At 58.5% G+C, this 23,502-nt stretch overlaps 1 protein-coding gene across 6 annotated transcripts; it reads right to left on the bottom strand.

Moving 5' to 3' along the window:
• Positions 1–1,609: 1,609 nt before the first annotated feature.
• On the bottom strand, positions 1,610–23,496 carry TLE2 (TLE family member 2, transcriptional corepressor). Of its 6 annotated transcripts, none has more exons than XM_034657466.1 (19): positions 23,416–23,496; positions 22,916–22,979; positions 22,465–22,509; positions 20,010–20,072; positions 17,808–17,882; positions 17,392–17,572; positions 16,995–17,014; positions 13,325–13,432; positions 12,006–12,050; positions 11,298–11,447; positions 9,682–9,820; positions 8,714–8,874; positions 7,566–7,642; positions 6,582–6,831; positions 6,212–6,459; positions 5,965–6,112; positions 4,334–4,484; positions 3,824–3,900; positions 1,610–1,779 (listed from the first exon to the last, which is right to left on the bottom strand). In XM_034657466.1, exons 2-19 carry the CDS (start codon positions 22,934–22,936, stop codon positions 1,672–1,674), a joined length of 2,067 nt encoding a protein of 688 aa, XP_034513357.1. In that variant the 5' UTR covers positions 22,937–22,979; positions 23,416–23,496; the 3' UTR covers positions 1,610–1,671. The 6 variants fall into 6 exon arrangements, with proteins under 6 accessions (XP_034513357.1, XP_034513353.1, XP_034513356.1 ...); XM_034657462.1 differs by having other exon boundaries at positions 5,965–6,136; XM_034657465.1 differs by having other exon boundaries at positions 5,965–6,136; positions 8,750–8,874; positions 17,392–17,575.
• Positions 23,497–23,502: the final 6 nt, after the last annotated feature.

The raw sequence follows: 23,502 nt of genomic DNA on the forward strand, positions 1-23,502 counted from the left end.
CTGGTCTCCCAGCATCGAGTCCACATGCAGAGAATCTCATCAGAGCCACTGACCCCCACCATTGGAATGGGGATGGGGTCCTCAACCCTTCCCAGGATACCTGGTGCATCTCACCTGGGGGTGAGCCCAACCCCTGGGGGGCACATGGCAACATCTGTGGACATCAGTGGTCATCTTGACTTTGGGGGGGGTGCCTGGCATCAAGTGAATGGGGGCCAGGGATGCCACTTGGCCCCCCAGTGCCCGGGATGCCCCCACAGAGAGTGATAGGTCCTGGCAGTGGCAGTGCCCTGCGGGGAGAGGGTAGTTGACACAGTCGCTGGTTGGCTGGCTTCTCGTCCACCCTCTCCTGCAAGGGGGCTCTCACGACACCCTCGCTCACCCTGTCCCTCCAGGATAAGCGTCCCAGATGATGCCAGCGGGGCTGCTTTCCTTACCCAGAGAATTATCCTCTCCCCAAAAAGTGCCTCCAAAACTCCACGGGGGTGCGACTTGTTTCCCCCGGGACCCCACCATCTCCGCCACAGGGGTTTCCAGCAGCATCCCGGCTTCACCCCCAGCCCCGCCACAGCCGCCCATGGGAGCTTCCGAAACACAGACTTGATTCTATGGCCCTGCCCCGGGCTGGCACCCCTTCCATAGGCTCTCTCTGCTTCAGCCTGGGCTGGAGGCCTTGTTCTCCCTGGAGCTGAGGAAGAGTACCCTGCCCGCCTGGTTTCCACCTGGCCAAGCTCCTCACCTCTGAGCCTTTGCACATGCTGTTCCCTCTGTACCCACACAGTCTTGCATGACCACCCTGCCCCCAAGCAAATGACTGTTTCTCCTTGTTGGCTCTCAGTTTACCGTCCTCTCCTCTGGGACTGTGGTGTTTGCTTAGCACCTTAGGGTGGGCCCAGGCATCGCCGTGCACCAGGCTCTCAGGAATTTTCCGTGGGTCTCAAAGGCAAGCACCCCAGAGAGCTATGTGCTCCGCTATATTCCCCAACCCTTTGTATGTGGCCAGCATCTTGGGATGATTCTGTCCAAAGGGCTGGTGGTAAAACAGACCCATGCAGCTCTGGGGCCGAGCACGGGAAGCATGTGTGACTTCCTCTCCCTGTGACATCGGACCCTGAAGCGACCTGTGGTCATGGCAGAAACTCCACCATCCTGGAGCCCTGAGTGTCTACTGGGAGCCGAGCCCCCAGCCACATGGACACAAGCGAGCCATCAGCGTCTGTTGTGTTCAGCCTCTGAGGTCCACGGGCTGCGGGTGACATGGCGTCACGTAAGCCGTGCTGCCCCGTGTCACACCTGCTGCTCCCGCCAGACCCGGCGCTATTTCATGCAGGACGAACTCCTTCATCGTCCAGAAAAGGCTAAGAGGCTGAGAGAAGGAAAGCCGCTTCCCCGAGCCGCACAGCCATCCCCCAGCAACTGTGCCCAAGAAAAGCAACAGTCCCCGGTTCTCCAGCCCAGGACAGAAAGGCAGTTGTGATAAATACATTTATTTCCCCAAAGTCCACCTGCCTGCCCAGCCCCACGTCCAGCAAGAGAAGATGGGAGGGAGTCAGCCAGAGGGCAGACGAGACTTAGCACTCACAGGTATGAATGGAGAGGGTGTGTCGGGGTCTCTGTCCAGGATGCCCCTCCCCCAGGAGCGGGGCTAGGGGTGCAGGAAGATGGGGGGTCTCAGTAGACCACCTCGTACACGGTAGCCTTCTTGTCCCCTGAGCCTGTCACAATGTACTTGTTATTTCCCGAGATGTCACAGCTCAGCACGGAGGATGACTCCTTGGACTATGGGCAGGGATGAGGGGAGGGAGAGAAGGGGCAAGTGAGGCGGGGCCTTGCAGGACATTCAGAGGGAGAGGGAAGAGGTGAGGCGACTGGCGGAGTGCCTGCCCCCAAGGATAAGCCTATGGTCAAGGCTGGAGCCTAGACAGGACTGGGGATAGGGGAGCCCGCAGTGGAGGGCCAGGGCTCTCCCCGTCAGGGGGCAGATGATGGGGGAAGGAGGGTGACACATTTTTCCACAGGAAGGGCCACTGGACTTGAGCTCTGGACCCGAGACAGTGCTCCTGGGAAGGGCGGGTCCTCTGTGCTCCTGACACCTAGGGATGGGACTGAAGGCCTGCCCTTTGGAAGGAAGCTCAGAGCGCAGCAGGCGCGGGGCCACGAGGCGCCGCAGGGGCTCGCTAAGGCTCAGCGCTCTCTGACCCACAGCAGCAACCCTTTCCTGCAGAGGGCCCCACGGGAAGTTCTCGAACAGGCCTCGCCAAAGGTCCACACAAGTCTCTAGTCAAGTCCAGAGGCCAAATAAATCTATGTCACATGATTCTCCTTTTGTTTTCCTGCTCTTTAAAAACGTAGAAACCCCCCCACACCCACGAGGCTGGCGGTGACCAAGAAAGGCCCTAACGAGTGTCAGTGAGGGTGTAGAGGGTTTTGATCCCGCGTGCGCGGCGGGTGGGGGTGAGCACCGGGTGGGGTGAGCACTGGGCAGTCTGGCAGTTTGTCCCCAGGTTACGCAGTGATCAGACATTCCAATCCAAGACGTCCGCCCGAGAGAGAAGAACGCATGCCCACGGCTGCAGGGTTCACAGCAGCCAAAACGGGGCAGCAAACCGGGCACCCAACCACTGGTGAGCGGAGAAGCACAACGCAGCCCATGGGCACTAGAGAGCACGACCCGGCCCTCGAACGGAAGGGAGCCTGACAGCGGCCACGACGTGGACAGGCCCTGACACCAGCCACGCCGTGCACGGACCCCGAGGATGCCGGGCTCAGCGAAAGCAGCCAGACCCAGAAGGGCACATCCCACAGGACCCCACTCCCAGGGGGTCCCCAGAGGAGTCCTGTCCATACAGACAGAGAGGAGCTGGTGGGAGCCAGGGCTGGGGCAGGGGCTGGGGAGTCCGTGCTCCCTGGGGACAGAGTCTCCGTGTGGGGAGATGGAACGTTCTGGAGACGGAGGGTGGGGGGGGCCGGTGGCTGCAGGACGGGGTGAGTGTGCTTCACGCCACTGAAGGGTATACTTAAAAATGGCTAAGATGGCAAATTTTATATGTCTTCAAAAAATTAAATACACACACACAGAGACACACACATAGACACAGACACACACACAGAGACACACAGAGAGACACAGACATACACACAGAGACACACACACAGAGACACACATAGACACATACACACACACAGAGACACAGACACACACACAAAGACACAGACACACACACATAGACACATATAGACACACACAGAGACACACACAGAGACACACACAGCGACACATACACACACACAGAGACACAGACACACACACATAGACACATACAGACATACACAGACATACACACACAGAGACACAGACACACAGAGACACAGACACACACACATAGACACATACAGACACACACACAGAGACACACACAGAGACACAGACACACAGAGACACAGACACACACACACAGACATACACACACGGACGCACACACACAGAGACACACACATACACGCAGACACACACAGACACAGACAGACACAGACACACAGAGACACAGACAAACACAGACACACACACACAGACACACACAGAGACACACGGACACAGACACACACACAGACACACAGAGACACACACACACACAGGACCCAGGCTGCAGGCAGATGGGGCCCACGGGCCACAGCTGGCAGGCCCTGCTCTAGTAGCTTGCTGGCTGGGGTGGGGGGGACTCGGAGGACCCCAAGGAAGTTCTGCGGTTTACCCACCAGTGCAGCCACCCTGGGGCCCCCGGATGCACGGCGCCCCGCCCTGCCCTGGCCTGCCCTGCGGTACCTGGAAAATGCTGGCTCCATACGGCGTCCTCCAGGCGTTGAGCAGGTTGTCCTTCCCGGTGCTCAGGAACCAGCGTCCTGCGAAGGGAGGGCAGGGAGTTCTCGGAGGGAGGAACGGAGACAACCCGGAGGGGCTGGCCTCTCCCTTTCGGGCACCTCTGCTCTCACAAGGGGCACAATGGGCCCCAGGCGGCTCCATCTGGCCTTCAAGAAGGGGGAGCCCCCAGGAGAGGGTTGCCAGAGAAAATCTGGGATGTCCGGTTACATTTGAATCTCAGAAAAATCACAAATCACTTTTAGTACAGACGCCCCATGAGTATGTCATGATTTATTATTTATTTTTCATATATGTGTGTATCCCGTGCAATACTTGGGACAAACTTACACTAACGAACGATCTACTAAGATTCAGATCCCGCTGGGCAGCCTGTGTTTTGTGGTGTGGGTTGTGGTGTGCTGTTTTGGGAACCCCGCCTGGCACCCCGGAGCCCTGCCCAGTCCGAGGACGCACCGCAGGAGGCGAATTTGAGGGCGAGCACACAGCTCTCGTGAAGGTGCAGCTGGTACTTCTCAGGCTTGCGGACGTGCAGAACTTCCACGTTGCTGCTCTCCATGCCCACCGCCAGCCAGTCCTGGTTAGGGCAGTGGCCCAGGGAGAAGATCTGGGGGTGCAGACGGAAGACGGGAGATCAGAACCCCCTTCAGATGGTGGAGGACGCCCAGCAGGGGAGGAGGGAGGTCCGGTGCTCTCCCACCACAGCCCCGCGTGGAGAGGCAGCTGGCCCAGGGCCTGGAACACAGCAGGCAACCGCATGTCGAATCATTAATATTAATCAGAATTACACGGAACCCTGGGGCCTCACATCCATTATCTGCTCCAAACGCACAACAGCTCTGGGAGGGAGGGAAGCGGGGAGAGCGTGAAGCTGGGCAAGGACAGTCGCCCCCCACAAGCAGATGGTGGAAGGCAAGCTGAGACCCCGCTCGCTCAAGGTCATGGATCCGCGAGGGATCAGGCCTTCGGACTCCCAGCTTGGAGCCCTCCCCGCTTGCAACACTGCCTCTGACTTGGATCTGAAAGGGTTCGGTGGCCTCATCGTGCCGGGCCCCAGCCAGGCACCGGGAGGAGTAGGGCCCTGTTCCACCCCAAACTTCTCGAATCTTACTGACAGGACACGTACGGAAAGAACCATAAACTGACAGCAGAGAGAAGACCAGGTTTTGCAAGTTCTCTCCTGGCCATACAGAAGTGTTCCTGTGTAAAGACAGGGGGCCCAGTGGGATGGGAGATACTCACCATGGAATCCCCAGAGAACAACCCACCTAAGTCTCAGGGACAAGGGACGGACAACTACACCCACCCACACCCCTGACTGCCCTATCAAAGAAACATAAGCTAAAAACAAGAGAAGGTAGAACAGAAAGAGTTTGGGGGTTCAAGGAAGGGGCAAAATGGAGATGGGTTTTGAAGGATGAGTAGGAGCTCACCAATTTGGCAAAAGGAAAGGGAAAGCAAGTCAGCTGTCAGGAACAGTCAGTGGAGAGGTCTAGAGGTGTGGCTGGGCATGGTGCGTGTGAGACTAGAGCATGGAGGCCTTAAATGTCAGGCCAACGAGCTCATGCCCTGCCCCCAAGGCAATGGGAAAGAGGATCTGACCCAGCCCTGTGGAGCCCCCCGATTCTGTCCAGCCCCTTCACCATGTCCTTCAGCCTGGACTCCCACAATGCCCTCAACAGAAACCTCTCTGCCCAACTCCCATGTCAACCTCTACCTGTCCCCCCACACCAGTGGCTCCCCCATGGTGAGTCCCGGGGGGGGGGGTCAGGAACTCCCAGTAGGGTCAAGAGGTTCAAGGCCAGGAAGAGAAACGAAGGAATGGGGGAGTGGCTTGGCACAAGCATCTGGGAAAGCGATCTGAGGGTCTAAGTAGGCCCACAGCTTAAAATGAATCAGTTCCTTTGTGTTTCCCTCTATCTGTCCTTGGAGAATTAAGGGGGAAGCCTGTGGGTGTGTCTGAAGGACCAAAACGATGGACAGACGGCAGGTATTTGGTCCCACTGGGACAGTGGAAGTGGGTAGAGAGGAGAGGACTCCGGATTCCGGACACTTCTAGGGCCCTCCAAGCCGAGCCGCTGCAGCACCTGGGAGCTGAAGTCGTGCTGCTGCAGCTGGCGGCCCTCCCGAAGATCCCAGCAGCGCACCGTGCTGTCCAGGCCCCCGGTCCAGAGCCGAGTGCCATAGTCGGAAATGTCGATGCAGCTGGCACCGTCGGTGTGGCCCTGGAACTGCCTGCAGGGAGAAGGGCCCAGGCGGCTGTCGGAGCGGGACCCTCCCAGGCCACTCCCCCGTCCCCCACAGCGTACAAGCCAAGGGGGCGGGGCCACCCACCTGACCATGGTCTGGTTCTGCAGGTCCCAGACCACGATGTTGCCATCGCTGCAGCAGGAAAAGCAGACCTTGGCGTCGGGGCTGACCGCCAGGGCGTAGCAGGCGGGGGCCGAGGAGGTCAGCTCCGCCTTGATGCGCGGGGTGGGCGCCGCCAGGTCCCAGATGGACAAGGTGCTGGCCTCGCCGCCCACGATCAGACTCCGGCCGTCCGGCAGCAGCTTGCAGGAACGAATGTAGTTGTCCCGGTTCTGGGACACAAGAGAGGCGAGGGTGTAGGGCTGGCCCTCCGGACCGGGCCTCCCAGCGCCCGGAGCCCCGTGCGCTCCCCGAGGCCGCGAGCCCCTCTCCCGCGGACAAGCCCCGCCCTCACCAGGCAGTCGAGCTGCGCCACCGGCGTCTTGGCGCCCGGCTGCCCCACGTCCCACACTTTGACGCAGCCCTTGCCGCCCGTGTACACGTGCTGCGTGGAGCCGCTGATGGTGACCGCGCACACCACCTCGCCGTGCGCCAGCGTGTGCAGCTGCCGCGCGTGCCGCGGGATGCCCACGCCCACCAGCGCGTCCGAGGGGAAGGGCACCGGCTGCATCTGCCCATCGGCAGACACGTGGAAGGAGTAGGCCCTGCACAGGAGGAGCAGAAAGGCCCTGACGCGCGGGGAGGGGGCCGCCCTGGAGGTGGCGGCCCGCCCGCCCGCCAGGGCCTCGCCCCCCGCCCAGCCCGGTACCCCCATGCGTTTGGGGAAGGAACCCCATGATCACAGGTGACCCGACAGTCACTGCAGTCCGCGCGGTACAAAAGAGGAGGGGGTCCTAGCCCTAGCCCTAGCCCGGCAAGCAAGCACTGAGTAAACGCTGAGTAGAAAGGATCCTGGGAAACGCCGGAGGGGCTCCAGAGAGGGGACCCAGTAGTAGCCACCAGCCACATGTGGCCAGTTAAATTCAAAAGCATTTACAACTTCAGTTCCTCGGTGGCAGAAGCCACAGGAGGCCGATGGCAATCACTGGACAGCCATAGGTCCAGAACATTCCCAGTGTGGCAGAAAGTTCCAGGGTACTTGGGGCTGGGTCCATGTCTGGGTCCATGCCCTGCTGGGTGCGCAGCAATATCCCTGACCCACACCCACTAGGGGCCAGATGTGGGTGTCACCACAAACAATATCACCAGACATGCCAAATGTCCTGGGGTGGGGGTGGAGAAGGCAAAATACCCCTCCCCCCTCGTTGAGAAACAGCGGTCTACATTTTGCTCGTTACACCTCTCTCTCCAGAGAGCTCCTCAAAGAGAGCTTCTGGAAAGGCAGCAGGGAACCCCAGCCCCCACTCCACAACGTAAGCGCCTGACAGGAGATACTCACGGCTTTCCGCCAGGGATAGTGGGCAGGGAGGAGGAGATGGACGACCCCCGGAGATGTGGGTGACACTCAAATGCCATCTGCCAAAGTGCCAGAGGGGGTGTCACAGCGCAGGTGACTCAAGCCCACCTGTGCCTTCCCCCAGGCTCACCTGCCGTATTTCTCTGTTTAGCAGAGGATCCCCGATCTGCTCAGCCCCTCCCCAAGAGGCCAGAGATGCCCTATCCTCCACCCACACTGCAGACAGGAGAGCAGAGGCTTGCGGGAACCCCAAAGTCTCTGCCCAGGGAATCCTAGAATCCCAGAGTTGGAAGGACCCTGAAGAGTCTTTCTGACCTGCTCTAGAGCAAGAGTTGGCAAACTGTGGCCCCCTGCTTGTTTTTGTAAATAAAGTTTTATTAGCACATAGCCACACCAATTCATTTATGTGTTGTCTGTGCTAGCTTTGAGCTCTGTGAAGGCAGAGGTGAGTAGCTGTCACACAGACCAACTGCCCAAAGCCAAAAATATTTGCTGCCTGGCCTCTTGCAGAAAATATTTGCTGACCTCTTTTCTACAACGTCCCTCACAAGTGCCCACCCAGCCTGGGGTCTGGCATGTCCCCAGGGACAGCATTTTCTTCCCTCTGGAGGCATCCTGGTCCACTTCAGGGCGGCTCACTCTATCAGCCATCTGTCCCTGCACTGCCCTCTGGGGCCCACACAGTCCCTGTCTGCTCCCTCTGCCCCAGGTCAGGGGTCTCATGCCCCATTCCTTCAACTCCTTCTCATAAGACCTCTCTTCCAGTCCTCTATCCAGGCTAGTCCTTCGTCTGCAGTCTACCAGGATCACTGCAGTCCCTTAGGGCTACCAACTGGACGCCCTCTGCCAGGAGGCTGAATGGGACCCTCACCCCCGTGGCTAGAGCTCTCTGCTCCTTAGAATGCAGCATAGTTACTGTTGCTTCTTCCAGTTATAGCTGCTTCTTTGTATTAAGCTTGTGGGCTGCTGAGACACTCAGATCACCTTCCCACACCCACATGTACTTGCCAAGCCGGATTCCTATCCCTTTCCCTATTCCCTTGTCTCTCCTTACGTAAGTGGTCTCTCCTCTCGGCCCCCAGCCCCCAGCCCTGCTGGTATCTCCTGGTGCCTCCACGCCGAGGACTCACCATGGGGGACCGTCCATACACTACAGAGCCGCTGACCTGGGGGGACAGGTGGAGGCTAACGTAGGAGCTGGGCACAGAGAGGTCCCCATTAAGGGTGCTGTGGGAGCTCAGGCTGAAGGACGTGGTGAAGGGACCGGACAGTGTCAGGGGGCTCCTCAGGGCTGAGTGAGAAGAGACAAAGATAGGTCTTCAGACACCTCGGACCCAGGTCTGGCCTTCCACGGCCTTGGCTGGTCATTTAGGGCTGCTGTGCTCTGGTCCCGCAACCACCACACCCTTTCATGTTTCCAGATGTTTGTCCCTCTGGCCAACATGCTCTTCCCTGTCCTTCCTCAGCTGCTGAGCTCCTAGTCACCTTTTAAAACCTGGACCCAAAGTCCAGCAATAGCTCAGAAATATCACCGAGCCTCCTCACCCCACCCCTCCCTCTAGCCTAGTCACGACCACACAGGGCTGGGAGTTTTGGGGTCTGGGTCTCCTTCCCCACCATCTGGGAGCTCCTCGAGGGTAGGTTTCAGGGCTGATTTCTTTTTGGGACCCCAGGACCAGCACAGGGCCTGGCCGTAAGAGAGAAAAGGAGAACAATGTCACCCCCCCGTTAATGGTGGGGAACCCGAAGCTCAGAAAGGTTGAGTCACTTGCCCAAGGTCACACAGCTGATGAGTATCCAAGGCTGGCCTCAACCCCAAGGCTGTCTGACCCCAATCCTGTCTTGCCAGTGCACTAGGCTAATGCTCTCGAGTAAACCACTGCCCCTCTGGGCCTCAGTTTCCCCACCTGTCAAGCCAAGACAGCGAGGAGACGGAGGCCTCTGCAGAGTGAGTCAGCATCGGGCTCAGAGTCTCGGAAAGGGCCAAGGTCGTGCTACAGCTGCAGTCACACCTCCTGCTCCCCTGCCCCTACTAATTTCTAGAAACCGCCCCCCCCCCAGAAGACACCTGTTCTGACAGGCCCCAGCAGAGGCTCACCGACGCTGTCCGTGCAAGGCGCTGGCTTGGCCGCAAGCTGGCGGAGGTGACCGGCTGTGCTGGGCCCGGGGGTGGACGCATCCTGGGGCGGGGATGAGTCGCAGGACTTGGGGGCAGGAGTGCTGGTGGGAAGGTCGTTCTGGGGACAAAGGTCAGGACTGAACACCCCCTGGCACAGGCACCTTGCAGCCCACGAGCTGGTGAGAAACTAGGTGAGAGGAGGGAGCGGGTATATCCGAGCCAGGCCAGGGCTCAGGGGAGGTGCCTGCGGGCCAAGCAGCGCCCCTCTGCGGTTTCAGCGGCCTGGGCCCCTCGGCTGATCCCCGGAGCACAGGGACACAGGGACATGCGAGGGTCTGCACACGGGGAGCGCGAGCAGGAAGGGGCCCGGCATCTGCCGACAGGGCTGCACACAGGCGTGGTGAGGGGGGCCCACACCCGCTGCCAGAGCCATGCACGCGTGTAATAAGGCTTGCAGGGCGATACGCGGTTAGGAGTGCGGGTGTAGACTGGCTTGAACAGGGGCACGCCTGCAAGCAGTGCGCTTGTGAGAGAAGGGGACAGGAAGTCGGGAGGCTGTCCTGTCCTTTGGGGCCAAGGACTGGGAAACTTATGGGGCGCGAGAGCAGGGGGTAGCTCCCAGATGAAGGACCAGCACCCCGGGCACTGGCACTGGCGTGCCCTGCCCTGCGCCCAGGGGGCGGGGTGTCCCCGCAGCTGTCTCTCCTGTGGGAAAACCTGAGCAGAGGGGGAGCGGGCCTCCACGGACCAGCTCCTCGCTCCATCCTCTCCGCTGCACCTCCTTGGCCTTTCAAGGAACTTCCCATCCTTGTCCATCTTTCCACTCTACAGTCCCACGTTGTGTGTCTGCTGCACTCACACGCCCACGAGGGGGAGTGGGTGGTGACCACGTGGGACAGGGACGCCTCGTGGGCGCTTCTCCGGTAGAACAGAGCTGCCCCTCCCCCTCTGGTCTCCTGGAGTGGAGGAGGTCACCGAAGATGCCTCGGGAGTCCCAGCCTCTGCGGTTGCCATAGCAACCTGCTGGGAGGGGAGGCCTAGAAACCGACGCACTCTCTGGGTAAGTGCAGGGCAGGGGTCTGGGGAAGATTTGGGGGAGAGGGGTGGGACAAATGGAGCCCAACTGTGAACGCCCGGGGGTGGGGGGGGCAAGCTCTTTGGGGGTTCCTACACCTGGCACTGAGAAAGTTGTTCCCATAGTAATCAGCTTGCCTTTAGGGGACAGGGACGGCAGCTCAGGGGGCGCTGGTGTTTCTCCAGCGCCTCGCAAAGGCTTTAACACTTGCGGGGCTGGGGCGGCCTCGAGAGCCTCCTTTCTGCAGCTCACTGTGTGCATCCCCAAGGGACTCCTATTTCTTGCAAGAGAGGCTCGGTTTCTCCACAAGATGGGGAGTGGTCTTTTCATGTGTACTTGGGGTCCACAGAGCCAGTCCACTTGGGAAAAACACTCGGATAGAGTAGAGGCGGTTTTTAGGAAGGAGGCAAAAAATCATGGCCCGGCTGGTTTCTCCCCGCTCCACACCTAATGTGGTGGCATCTGTTTCCAGGCCCCCAGGATGAATAAAATGAGTTTCAAGGCCTCCCCTACTCCTTACCAGGACAAGCTCCTTGGCTCTGGGGAGTGGGGAGCCGAGGCTGGAGGCCAAGGAGGCCGGACTGTCCACGAGGTCCCGACGGGCGGGGACACAGATGGGTGCCTTTCCACATGGGGTGGTAGCTGGGCTGGGGGGCTCCGAGGGTTGGTCCTGGGTTTGAGGAAGCGACGTTAAGTGGAGATGAAGTGGGCGAAGGAGGATAGCCCCTCTCTATACCCCTCCCAGACCCCATCCCACACTCCAGACCGGGCACCTGTGATCCACCTTGGGAGGCTTGTGTCTCCATGCCTTACTTTACTCATCTGTAAAATGGGATCGATAGTGCCTACTCCATGAGCACACACAGCAACGACTACGGAAGGGCTCGCTTTTGTTGTCCCGCATTGAACAGATGGGGAAAGTGAGACCACGGAAGGCAGCATATGCCCCCAGTCGCACAGCGAGCCAGGGCTTGAAGCCACTTCTGCCGCCCATCCCCAGTGTCCTCTGGGGCTCAGTTTCCCCACCTGCGCTACGGAGAGGAGGTCGGCCTGAGGTGCCCCCCTATCTCCTACTCTCCCTACTCCCAACCACCCTCATTCCCGCCATCCACAGAGAGGGGGCCAGGACCCCCCTTCCCTGTGGGCCCCCCAAACACTCTGGAAAACCTACCGCTGGCTGTGCCCAGACCTCGGAGTCCCAGAAGTCAGAGGCTGGACCCCGACTCACCTCGTCCACCACCAGGTTGTAATCGCTCTTGTCTTCGTCACTCTCCTGGGGGGAACAGGGGGAGAGAGCTTACCCTGGCCATGCCCCTGCCTCCACGTGCCCTGACTCATGCTCAGGAGGTGGGGGCATACCGGGGGGGGGGGCAGCCCCGGTCTGATCAGGATTCCGGGGCTTCAGAGGCCCATTAGCTTGGTTCAGAAAGAAGGCTGCCATTTGCTCAGGTGCAGGGGGTGGGTGTTGGGAACAGTGGGTGGGTCCCTCGTGGAGAAAAATGAGGGGTATGGAGCTGAGTGCCCAAGACTTGACCTAGAGCCCTGAGCGCCTCCCAGCCCTCCCTGAGTCTGTTTCCTGCTCTGTGCAGTGAGGGGACAGCCAGAGAGCAGGAGTCATCCAGCCCTCCCTCCCGGTTCTCGCTCCACAGAGCCAGTCGACCTCTCAGGATCATGTCTCCCCAACCCATCTACCCACCCCCATCCCATGGCCTAGCAGACACCTCATCTCCTCCTTAGGCTCCTGGCCTTCAGCCTTGCCCCCTCCAGGTAGTCCTCCAAGCTTGCCCCAGGGGGATTTTTTAACACCTGTCACCACATCTGTTCTCCCTCCTCCTGTTCCACCCTTGGGGGAAACAGTGTTGTCTGGGACTGCCCTCTGGTCCAGCTGAAAGCAAGGGAAGACCAAAGCCTGCAGCCTGAAGGCCATATCTTCCCAGCAGGAGGGCATTTCTTTGACCCCCCCCCCGTCCCCAATTTTCTTCTTTAAAACAAAATGAGTTGCTGACACGTATAGAACAAGCTGTAAGGATTTTTAAAGACCAATGGCATCTCTGAGAAACAGAAGGATTGGCCGATACTGGGCCTGCCAGGCGGCGGGGACCAGGTTAAGGCTGTCCCTGTCGATGGGACAAGTGCTTCCCCGCCAGCCAAGTCCCAGCCCCCCACTTTCAGCCTGGCCCCTGGGGTGCCAGAGGCAGAAACTGCAGGTGTAGTGCTCCTCCAGTGAGGGAGGGAGCCCTGGAAGAGGGGGCCGGAGACAGCCTCCTGCAGGAGAGAACACTCCGGGCCTCAGAGAGAGGCAGGGGGAAGGGGCATTGTAGATGGCGGCAGAGCCAAAGCCAGGAGGTGGGAAAACGGATGCCTGGTCCACAGCAACTACAGCTGGGCCTGGCCCCACAGGGACTCTTCTGATTGCTCAGTGCTCCACGGGCAATGGGGAACTATGGAAGGCTCTAGAGTGAGAGACATGGCCAGAGCACGGCTCCAGAAGGCTCTGAGGAGCTGGGTTGGGGGCCCACCCCAGTCTTCTGCTTGCCCCCCACTTACATAGGGTCCGGACAGATCCTTGTCCTCAGCTCGCTGCTTCCCGCTGCCCCCCGGGCCACCTGGTCGCTCCTCTTCCCCTACACTCTCAGGGGGTGAGGGGGATGCGCTCTGCAGAGAGACAAGGGCTGGGTGGGACAAAGGGTTAGGGTCCTGGGGCCCAGACGCCATCCTGGCCCAGCCAAGACTGAGGGTCCCCAATACCGTTATTAGGATCTGTGCCTCATGCTTCCCATCTGGGAAATGGGAACTTCCAAGGGCAGACTCGATGCTAAGTTGTTGGCCTCAGAGCAAGTGGAGAAGTGGGGGGTAATCCCATTGTACAGACAGGGAAACCGAGCCTAAGGGAAGACAGGGCTGTGCAGTGAATTAGGGGCCGAAAACAGGACTCAAAGCCCCCTCACACATGCCAACAATACGACCTCTGAAGGTCCAAGGCTGGGTGAGCCGGCACAGAGACCCCCCGCCCCCAGCATCAACCTGCCTCGTGAGCCCTCAAGCAGTTTGCTCCTTCCCTGGGACTCAGTCTCCCCATCTGTACACAGGGGCTGCCCCACACAGTGCTTTCTCAAGCACTTTAGTTGTGGGACCAATTCTTCAACCGAGATATTATCTCCAAGCCCAATGCAATGGGCAGATAAGAAATCCCGCCTGGAGAGCTGCCCGGCTATCTGCAAACACACACAGGAGGAAGCAAAGTCCCCGGGGCCGCGATGGGGCAGCTGGGAAAGCAAGCAGGCCGCAGAGCCCAACCACGGATGGGAAAGCCACGCAGCCATTTAAAAAAGAAAGTAGAGATCTTAAAAAAAAAAAAAAAAGTGGGGGTGGGGGGGCGCCTGGCTGGCTCAGTCAGCAGAGCATGCAACTCCTGACCTCAGGGTTGTAAGTTCGAGCCCCACGTTCGGTGTAGAGATTACTTAAAAATCAAATCTTAAGGGGCGCCTGGGTGGCACAGCGGTTGGGCGTCTGCCTTTGGCTCAGGGCGTGATCCTGGCGTTATGGGATCGAGTCCCACATCAGGCTCCTCTGCTATGAGCCTGCTTCTTCCTCTTCCCACTCCCCCTGCTTGTGTTCCCTCTCTCACCGGCTGTCTCTGTCTCTGTCAAATAAATAAATAAAATCTTTAAAAAAAAAATCAGGGGCGCCTGGGTGGCACAGCGGTTAAGCGTCTGCCTTTGGCTCAGGGCGTGATCCCGGAGTTCTGGAATCGAGTCCCACATCAGGCTCTTCTGCTGGGAGCCTGCTTCTTCCTCTCCCACTTCCCCTGCTTGTGTTCCCTCTCTCGCTGGCTGTCTCTATCTCTGTTGAATAAATAAATAAAATCTTTTAAAAAAAAATCAAATCTTAAGAAAAAAAAGTTGAGGTGTGACAACATGGAAGATGGCCAGTGTATCACTGATGTAAACAGCGAGCGTGGAGAGAGGAACTTGCGTTTCTCTGAGACCTGGGGCAAGTCTCCTCACCTGTCTGCGTCTGTGTTCCCTCTGTAAAATGGGGATGGGAACAGCACCCCCCTCCCAGGGCTGCTGGGAAGATCCAGCGAGCCATGGAACCCTTGGCTTCGTGGCGCCTGGCCCGCGGTGAGCGCTCCCTGTCGTCTGTACACAACCTGCCCAGGTGTGTGCAGAGAAACACACAAACCCACGTGATACACCACGGGGTTCACCCCCAGGGCACGCTGGGGGGCTGCTTGGCATCCAGGGCCCCACCCACTCGATGCCAGGTGCTCCCCCAGTCTGAGAGCCACAAATGTCCCCGCACATGGCCTGCTGTCCCCCCGGAGGCAGGATCTCTCATTTGACAACACTCTTTCCTGGTATCCAGCGCGTTCCCACCACGGAGCCACTCCAGAGCAGTGCCTGTCTCTGTGCGTGGGGCGTGCATGGCTCCGGGGCAAGGCCAGGAGAGCCACGGTCCCTTTCCTGGGCTGAACAACGTCCCCCAAAGTTGTATGTCCAGCCAGAAGCTCAGAATGGGACCTCATTTGACAATAGGGTCTTTGCAGAAGTAACTCTTTTCGAAGAAGGCATACTGGATCGGGGTGGGACCTAGTGCAATAGGACTGGAGTCCTTTAAAGGGGAGGGACACACAGACACACAGGGGAGAAGCCACGTGAGGATGGTGGTAGAGACGGAGTGATGCAGCCACGAGCCAAGGAGCCCCGAGGACCACCAGACGCCACTAGAAGCTAGAAGAGCCAAGGAAGCATCTTTCCCTAGAAACGCTGGAGGGAGCGGCCCCACGCACACCTCCGTTTCTATCCTCCAGAACCAGGAGAGAATGAATTTGTGTTGTTGTAAGCCACGCAGGGCACACTAATGTGTTCTAGCAACCCCAGGAAACAAATACGGTCCCTTTCCTACAGGATCCCGTCCTCTGTAGGAATTGCCTCCTAGTAAACAAGTAAACAAACAGGGCCAGTCAGCAACTGGCAACATTTATCCCAAACGTAATCCCTGCCTGGGCAGAGGCGTGCACAGGAGCGTATGCTGCAGACATTCTCCTATCTGACCCAAGGGTGTTCCTGTGAAGGTTTCCAGCAGGCGCTGGTTATCGCAGGGAGGAAGGCAGACATGGTCTCCGACATGCACTGTTAAACGAGCAAGACCCAGATCGGGGGCATAAACTGCTACCCCTCGCCCACCCGTACTTGAACATATATGTACACACATGTTACATACAACACAGAGAGGCAGAGACGCCCATCTCCGGGCCCAGCCAAGGCAGAGCACCCCACCACTGTTCTCAAGATCTGGGCCTCAAGCTCCGTATCTGGGAAATGGGACCTTCAAAGGGCAGACTCAAGGATGGTCGTGACACCACAGATTGTGGTGCCCCGCGGGGCACTGGCGCAACCGGGATGAGCTCAAGAAGCAAAATGCACTTGGATCTTGGAGATTCGGCCGGATAAGAAGAACGTAACATGTACCGTTAATAATCCGCATGTTGATTACGTGTTGAAATATTCCAGATACGTGGTGTTAAGTAAAATAGACTCTTGGAGTTCATCGCCTCTGTTTAACTTTGTCAAGGTGGCTACTGGAAAATGTGCCATCACACAGTAGACCGTGATACTGTCAAAGGCTGCCCTGCAGGGAACTGCGGACAACCGCACATGCGCATGCGCTCACGAAAAACAGCGCCAGCCGGGCCGGTAAAACGCGGGAAGCGGAGTCAACTGTGGGGGTTGCATTGTGCCCGGTTTCCCGCATCCTATACTGTATTTTATACAAGGCTTTACTGCTGGGGGAGGCTGGGCAAAGGGGTGCCTGGGGCTCCCCTGTACTTTTCTTTGCAACCTCCTGCGCATTTATAATTGTTTCAAAAGTAAGCAATTAAAAAAAAAAATTACACGCAGGGCTCACATTCTATCGGGCAGCACTCAGGTAACGCGGGAGGATGATGGATACATTAATGAATGCAAGGTTGGGAGAAATGCCCTACAGGCCCGCACTCATTTATTCAATTGCAAAAAAACAGCTCAAGGTGGAGAACCTTCTGTAAAGAAAACTCTAGCCCGATGGGCACCTCCCACCACCAAAAGGCTCCAGGCGACCCAGCTGAAAACCCGGGTCTTGCTGTGAGGACCCTGTCCGCTCAGAACCGCCAGCTTCAGCCACACGCAGATACAAAGCAAAGAGCACGCGAGGTCCTGGATGCCCTTCCACTTACCCTGCTCGGGGCTCTCTCCACTGGCAGGTTGGGGGTGAGGCAAAGAGAGAGAGAAGAAAAGATGAGGGTTTCATAGCTTATGGTGCCAGAGGACACACCCATCCAGAGTTTCTAGAGCCCTCTCCCCAGCTCAGAACCTCCCTTCACCTTCCAACAGCCTTGCAAAAGAGTGGGTTGTTCCTCCCCTGAACCATTCAGATAGATGCCCAGAGACGGGCAGTAACTCGCCCAAGAACACACAGCCAGTTGGGAGTAGAGTTGACCCCCAGGGCCCTGCAGGCCCTATCACTCACTCACTCGCACTTCAATGAGTTTGGTGCTCTGGACGGGGTGGCCTGCCAGTTCCCCTCCCCACCTTTGTCCCCCTGGCCAATGCCACCCTGTGCTGCCCACTCACCTCTGGGTCCTTCGGCCTCCCCACCTGCCCGGTCTTCCTTGGCGGCCGCAGCCAGCTGAGCCTGGGCAGCCAGTGCTCCAGACAGGGCCAGCAGCCCCGTGGCACTGCTGCCCACCAGGCCAGCAGGGCGAGGGGTGAGGGGCACAGGGGGGGCATGATGGGACAGCGGTTGGAGCTGCTGCTGCTGGAGAGAGGAGGGGTGGGCCAGGGCCGGGCCGCAGCCCAGCAGTACCCCTGACCCGGGAGGCAGTCGAGAGCTGACACAGGGTCTGGGCAGAGGGGGCCCCCAGAGTCTCCAGGGAGGCCAGAGCCCAGGCCAGCTGCCCACCCAGCACCTCCAGCTTTAGCACCTACTGGGTGCCAGGGACCCAGGGGTGGGGTCTCCCCGGGGCTGGGGAGGGGCAGGGGGCACTCACCCCGATGAGGCTGTTCAGCTCCCCCACGGTCACCTGCTTGGCCCGCTCCACGGCCTGTAGCACCTGCTGTTGATGCTGGGAGGTGGGGGTGCCGGAAGGGGGTGCTCAGACTCCCTGTCTGCTCGCCGCCCCCTCCGCCCAGGCAATGCCCTTTGAGGCCCCCCTTCTCCTCCCCCCACATCTTTGTCTCCAGAACTTGCTATTTCTCTTCTCTCTCCCCCCTTCCATTTTAAATCATCAGACAAACACAAGGAAACAAAGCACAGATGGGGCAGTGAAAACGAGTAATTATAAATCGGGTTGATGGATCAGGATCTCCCTTGGCACAGGGCACTGTGGATATCGGGGTGGGGCGGGGCGTTCTCTGGGGGGGCCGTCCTGGGCACTGTGGGGGGCGGAGCAGCATCCCTGGCCCACCCACTCCATGCCAGGAGCGCTCCTGGTCCTGACAACCACAACCGGGTCCCAGATACTGCCCAGCGTGCCCTAGAGGCACCATCGCCCCCAGCAAAGAACCGTGGTTTAAATCAGCACCCAGGTAAATGCTGCTGGGTCAAAAAGTAGAAATTGGCAGCCCGGAGAAGCCCCAGGGCCTCTGCCCATGTATCGCCCTTCTTCCTGCCTCTCCCTGCCTCAAGCAATGACAAACGGTCCCCTACGCGCATTGCTGGATAAGGAAGCTGTCCGCCACACGTGGCTACCAAGCACTCGAAATGCGGCTGGTGCAAGCGAAGAATGAAGTGTTCCATTTAATTTAATACAAATGTAAGCAGAAACTTAATGTAATATATTTAAATCAAAATACAGATTCCTGTGTACTGAAGGGACCACACGTGGCTGGTGGCTGGTGGCTCCCGTCGGAATACACAATATACGGCTGTTCATCCACCCTTCCGAGCTCTGGGATCTGGGCTGTTCCCACCGAGGACGTGTCAGATGCTAATAGGAAGTCCTGGGTATGGCACACCTGTGTGCAAGTGTGTCTAGGCCGAGGGTTGCTAAACTTTTTCTATAAATGGCCACAGAGCAAGTATTTTCAGCGTTCCAGGCCAGAAGTTCCCTGTCGCAGCTTTTCTATCTGCCATTTGATCGGGAACGCTGCCGCAGAGATCGTATGCATGAATGGGCATGATGGCGTACCAATAAAACTTTATTTACAAAACAGGCAGAGGGTGGGATTTGGCCCTCGGACTACCGTCTGCTGACTCCTGGTCTAGAACGGAGTCGCTGAGGCACAGGTGTATGTCTTTATTCACTTCCTAGTCTTTTCACCCTCCTTTCTTCCCATGTGGCCCTTCTCACCACGGCCTCCTTGTCCCCACCCTTGGCTTCAGACACGATCTCTATAATCTCAGTCCGGCCAGGATATTCTGCCATCCCAAGCTTCCAGAAAATCTCAGATTCAGTGGGGTCCAATGCAAGATGAGCATCTCTCCTGGTTTTGTTCCCCATCACAGCGAGGGCCCCCCATTTATCCACCCTGCAATGGAACCTGCCCTCGTGTCTCTTATGGATAGAACGCTCCAGACAGAAGCAGGGATCGCTGATACAAAGGCCCTGAGGCTGGTGGGTACATGGAGAATTCTTACAAGGGCTAACATTTTTTTAAGATCCAGGGAGGCGTTCATACTGCTTTACTATGCCGTCTGCCCGGTTCTACCTTGTGCTTACAGATACTAAGATCACCATCATAACCATCTCTAAGTGCACAGCTCAGCAGCGTGAAGCATAGTTACACTGTCATCCAACCACCCCCACCCTCCGTCTCCAGAACTTTCCATCTCCCCAAACTGAGACTCTGTCCCCACAAAACACTGACTGCCCATCTCCTCCCTCAGCTCCTGTCTCCCGCCATCTCCTCTCTGTCTCTGGGGATGATGGGTCTCACCTCCTGGGAGAGGAACTGGACGGTATTTGTCCTTTTGTGGCTAGCTTATTTCACTGAGCACACAGAAGGGCTAACTTTTACTGGGTGCTTTCTTAGCACCTAGTATCACCCTGGCATGTATCAGCTTGTCTAAACATCACCACAAAGGCACAGACAAGGCCAGCAGCCAAGGGCACGCGGCCAGGACTCGGACCCAAGCGGCCTGGTGGCAGGGCTGGAGCCCCCACTCCTCACCCTCTGCCACCACCTCCCTCCATCCCTGAAGCCCCTGCTCCAGCCCGGTGCCCCCCAGGCCACCCAGCAGGCCCACTCACCTCCTGGGTCAGGAAAGGGATAATCTGAGCACAGATCCCACTGAGACGCTTCACAATCTCGGCCTGGCAGGAAACAATGGGGAGGAAGCTTGGAGGGGGGACCCTCCGTCCAGACCCTCAATTCCAGACATAATAGGCCTTGGCAAAGCCCGGGAGGTAGGGGGCTGTCCCCAGCAGGTGCAAACTGGCGACAGTGCAGCCAGAAAGGCAGAGGCTCAGGGGCAGACCGAGGGGCTGCCGAGGAAGCGGTCTGCTGAGCGGATGCCCAGGGCAGCCGGGAGCCGGAAGGCAAAGACAGATCCACCAGCCGCCAGACACAATCAACAGATTCCCAGGGAGCAGCTGCACAGATGCCCCCTCAGATGGGTGGCTTAGAAGCTTGGGGGTCATCAGAAACAAAGGAGTGGCCCTCACAGGCCGTCTCTCCTGGGCACGGGCTCTCTCTGGGTCTCCTCTGCAACCCGGGGCCACTGGCAGGGAGAGACCCCCGCGCACCACCGGGGAAGGGCTCTGTGGCGGTGGGCTCAGAAAAAGAAATCTGTATTTTGCTCTCTGTCCCCAGTTCCTGGCATAGAGCCCCTAAAACTCCCGGAACTTCTCAGCGATGGGTAAGGGGTGGGGGGGCGACTTTTGTGGCTCCCAATAAGCCCCTTTCACCCATACCTGCGTTTATTAGAGGGATGGAGGTCAAGTTGATCGCCAGTGGCTGATGATTTAATCGGTCAGGCCTATGCAATGGAACCTCCACAAACATCCCTCATGGAGTTGGTGGGGAGCTTTGGGTGGGTCAAAGTGTGGAGGTGCTGGGAAGGGGGCGCACCCAGGGAGGCCACGACGCTCTGCGCCCTGACCCATGCCTCGCCCTCCGCCCTTCCTTCATCTGGCTGTTCCTGAGCTCCATCCTATCTAATGAGCGGGTAACCTAGTAAGTCAACAGTTTTCCTGAGTTCTGGGGACTGTTCCGGCAAATTATTGAACCTGAGGTGGGGATTGTGGGAACCCTCAATTTATATATAGTTGGTGGTCAGAAGTTTGGGCCGGAGACCCAGACTTTCGATTGGTTTCTGAAACGGGGGGCAGTCCAGTGCAGCCGAGCCCTGAACCTGGGGTCTGTGCTGACTCCAGGTGCACAGTGTTACAATCAGGCTGAATCGCAGGCCATCCGCCGGTGTCGGAGTTGGAAAATTGGTCGGTGTGCAGAAACCCACGTGTTTGGTATCAGAAGACCAGGGAATGGAGTGGAGACAATGAGGTTTGACTTGCAGGTTTCACTGGGGACAGGGTCTGGGTGCCCCATAGAGGCCGAACAGAGGGAAGAGGGTGGTAAGGGGGTACGTATGGCATATCCAGCTGTGTGCAGGGTCAGCTGATGTTTTGCTTCTGCCTGGGTTAGAGGGGTGCTGGACAGGGTTTGAGCTCCCCCTGGGAGGGCGGAGACTGGGCCCTAGCACCTGCCTGCCACCCTGCCACCTGTAAGACCGTCTACTTCATGCACCCATGGGACCACACCCTGCTCCAGGAAGATCAGCCCCCTCCGGCCCACACCAGAGCCAGCAGGGCCCACACATACCCAGAAAGGCACCCGCAGGCAGCCCACACTCTCAGCCCACCCCTCCCCTCTTCCCACCCATCAGGAAGCCTTCCCNCCCCCCCCCCCGTTATTTTAGGCTCCACCCACTGTTCTGATATTCGGAGGGACAGAATGTAAGAGTCCATCAGCCTCACAATCTTTCAGGGCCCCTCTGATCCATCAGAGAACCTTGAGATCAGTGTCAGGTTCTCGGGGTTAATTTTTTTTTTTTTTTAAGGAGGCTCCATGCCCCGTGTGGAGCCCAACGTGGGGCTTAAACTCACAACCCTGAGATCAAGGCCTGAGCTGAGAATCAAGAATCAGATGCTTAACCAGGCTCCCCATCTCGGGGCTGATCTTGAACAACTGGAATCAATGTCAGAACCTTCTGGTCTAACTCAGAACCTTGAATTCCACACAGAAGCTGACGAGAGTCTCAGAACCTCAGAGCATGAGGGCGTGTCTCCCATGCTTCAAAGCATCAGAAAAGCTTGAGGGCCACCTCAGGCCATCAGGATCCATCTCCGAACACCAGACTCTCTCGGCTGAAAGGGGACCTCCAGGACTGTCTGGCCGGCCCCTCCCAGCAACAGAAGTCACCTCCACTGCCTGCCTGACCTGGCTGCCAGCCTCTGTGACAAGCCCTCCATGACCGGGACACCTGGCTCCTGCCCACTTCTTGCCTCCCTGCTGGACTATGTCTCTAGAAGTGCAAAATTGTTTTCCTCCTGTGAGGCTGAAATCTGGCCCCCTGGTGCCAGAGATTTCAGGCTGAGATCCGTGCCCCTGGGTCTGCTTTGCCCCAGACTGCCTGAGTGCCGGATCTCTCCCACAGCCTCCAGACCCTCACCCTTCCTATGGAACACTGACCCCTAACACAGTTACCTGCTTGTGCATTTCAATGTTGAGCCCGTAGGACATCTCGTAGTACTGCAAAGGAAAAGCCAGTCGGGAACGTCCAGTGGCCCAGTTGGATGCTGGGTCTTCCAGGAGCTCCCAGGCTGGGGGAATCTCAGCAGGGCACAGAGCCTGCCGGCCCCATGGGAGCCCAGAGGGGAAGACCACGAGAAACCAGGGAGGGGGGCAGGAGGCGGTGCCCTGAGACCCTGGACCCTCAAAGATGTCCATGGGGAGAGGGGACTTCCTTGTCTCATTGTTTGTAAGAGTTGGGAGGGCCCTCATAAAGACAGCCTGGAATCCCAACCAGCCCAATTTACAGACAGGGAAAATGAGGCCCAGAGTGACAGGGTGAGTGGGGGTTCACACCCCTAACACTTTTACTCACAGCTGAGCCCTCCTCCCCACTGCCCGGTCCTGGCAATGATGAGCCCCTCACCATGACATAATGGCGTTGCATTTCTGTCTTCTCACTGGCCAGCTTCTCACATTCCAGCTTGAGGCTGGGAAGGAGACCGGGCATGGGGATCCCACTCGGCTCTGCCTCTACCGTCACCCCACCCCCACCGCACCCCACCCTGCCAAAGACGCAGGGACACCCATCTGGGCCACTTTCCAAAGTGATGGGTTTGGCTCTTTCCCCTCTCCCCACTTCCTTATCCTCGCCCCACCTCCTGGTCCCAGTCCCCTCCCCGCCCCTTCCCCGGCTCAAAGTGTCCCAGTACTGAGTGTCCCCAGCCACCTCACCTGCCTTCTACCTGGAAGCCCTCCCACGCCCCTGGGGGGGGTCTCCTTCCTCCCGACACCCCGGAGGCCCCGCCCCCCGCCTGGCTGCGCCCCAGGGCCCCCAGCGGCCGGCCCCTCTCCCCGGGGCTCCCAGGTGAGCTCCCAGGTGAACTCCCGGGTCCCCTGGGGCGCGGCGCCCCTGCCCCCCCTCACCTGTGGTACTGAGCCTGGAGAAACTGGAATTCCTCTTTGATGCGGTCGCAGATCTCCAAGATCGAGAACTTGAAGGGCTGGCCGGAC

This window comes from Ailuropoda melanoleuca, chromosome 4 (assembly GCF_002007445.2).
Source record: "Ailuropoda melanoleuca isolate Jingjing chromosome 4, ASM200744v2, whole genome shotgun sequence".
NCBI lineage: Eukaryota > Metazoa > Chordata > Mammalia > Carnivora > Ursidae > Ailuropoda > Ailuropoda melanoleuca.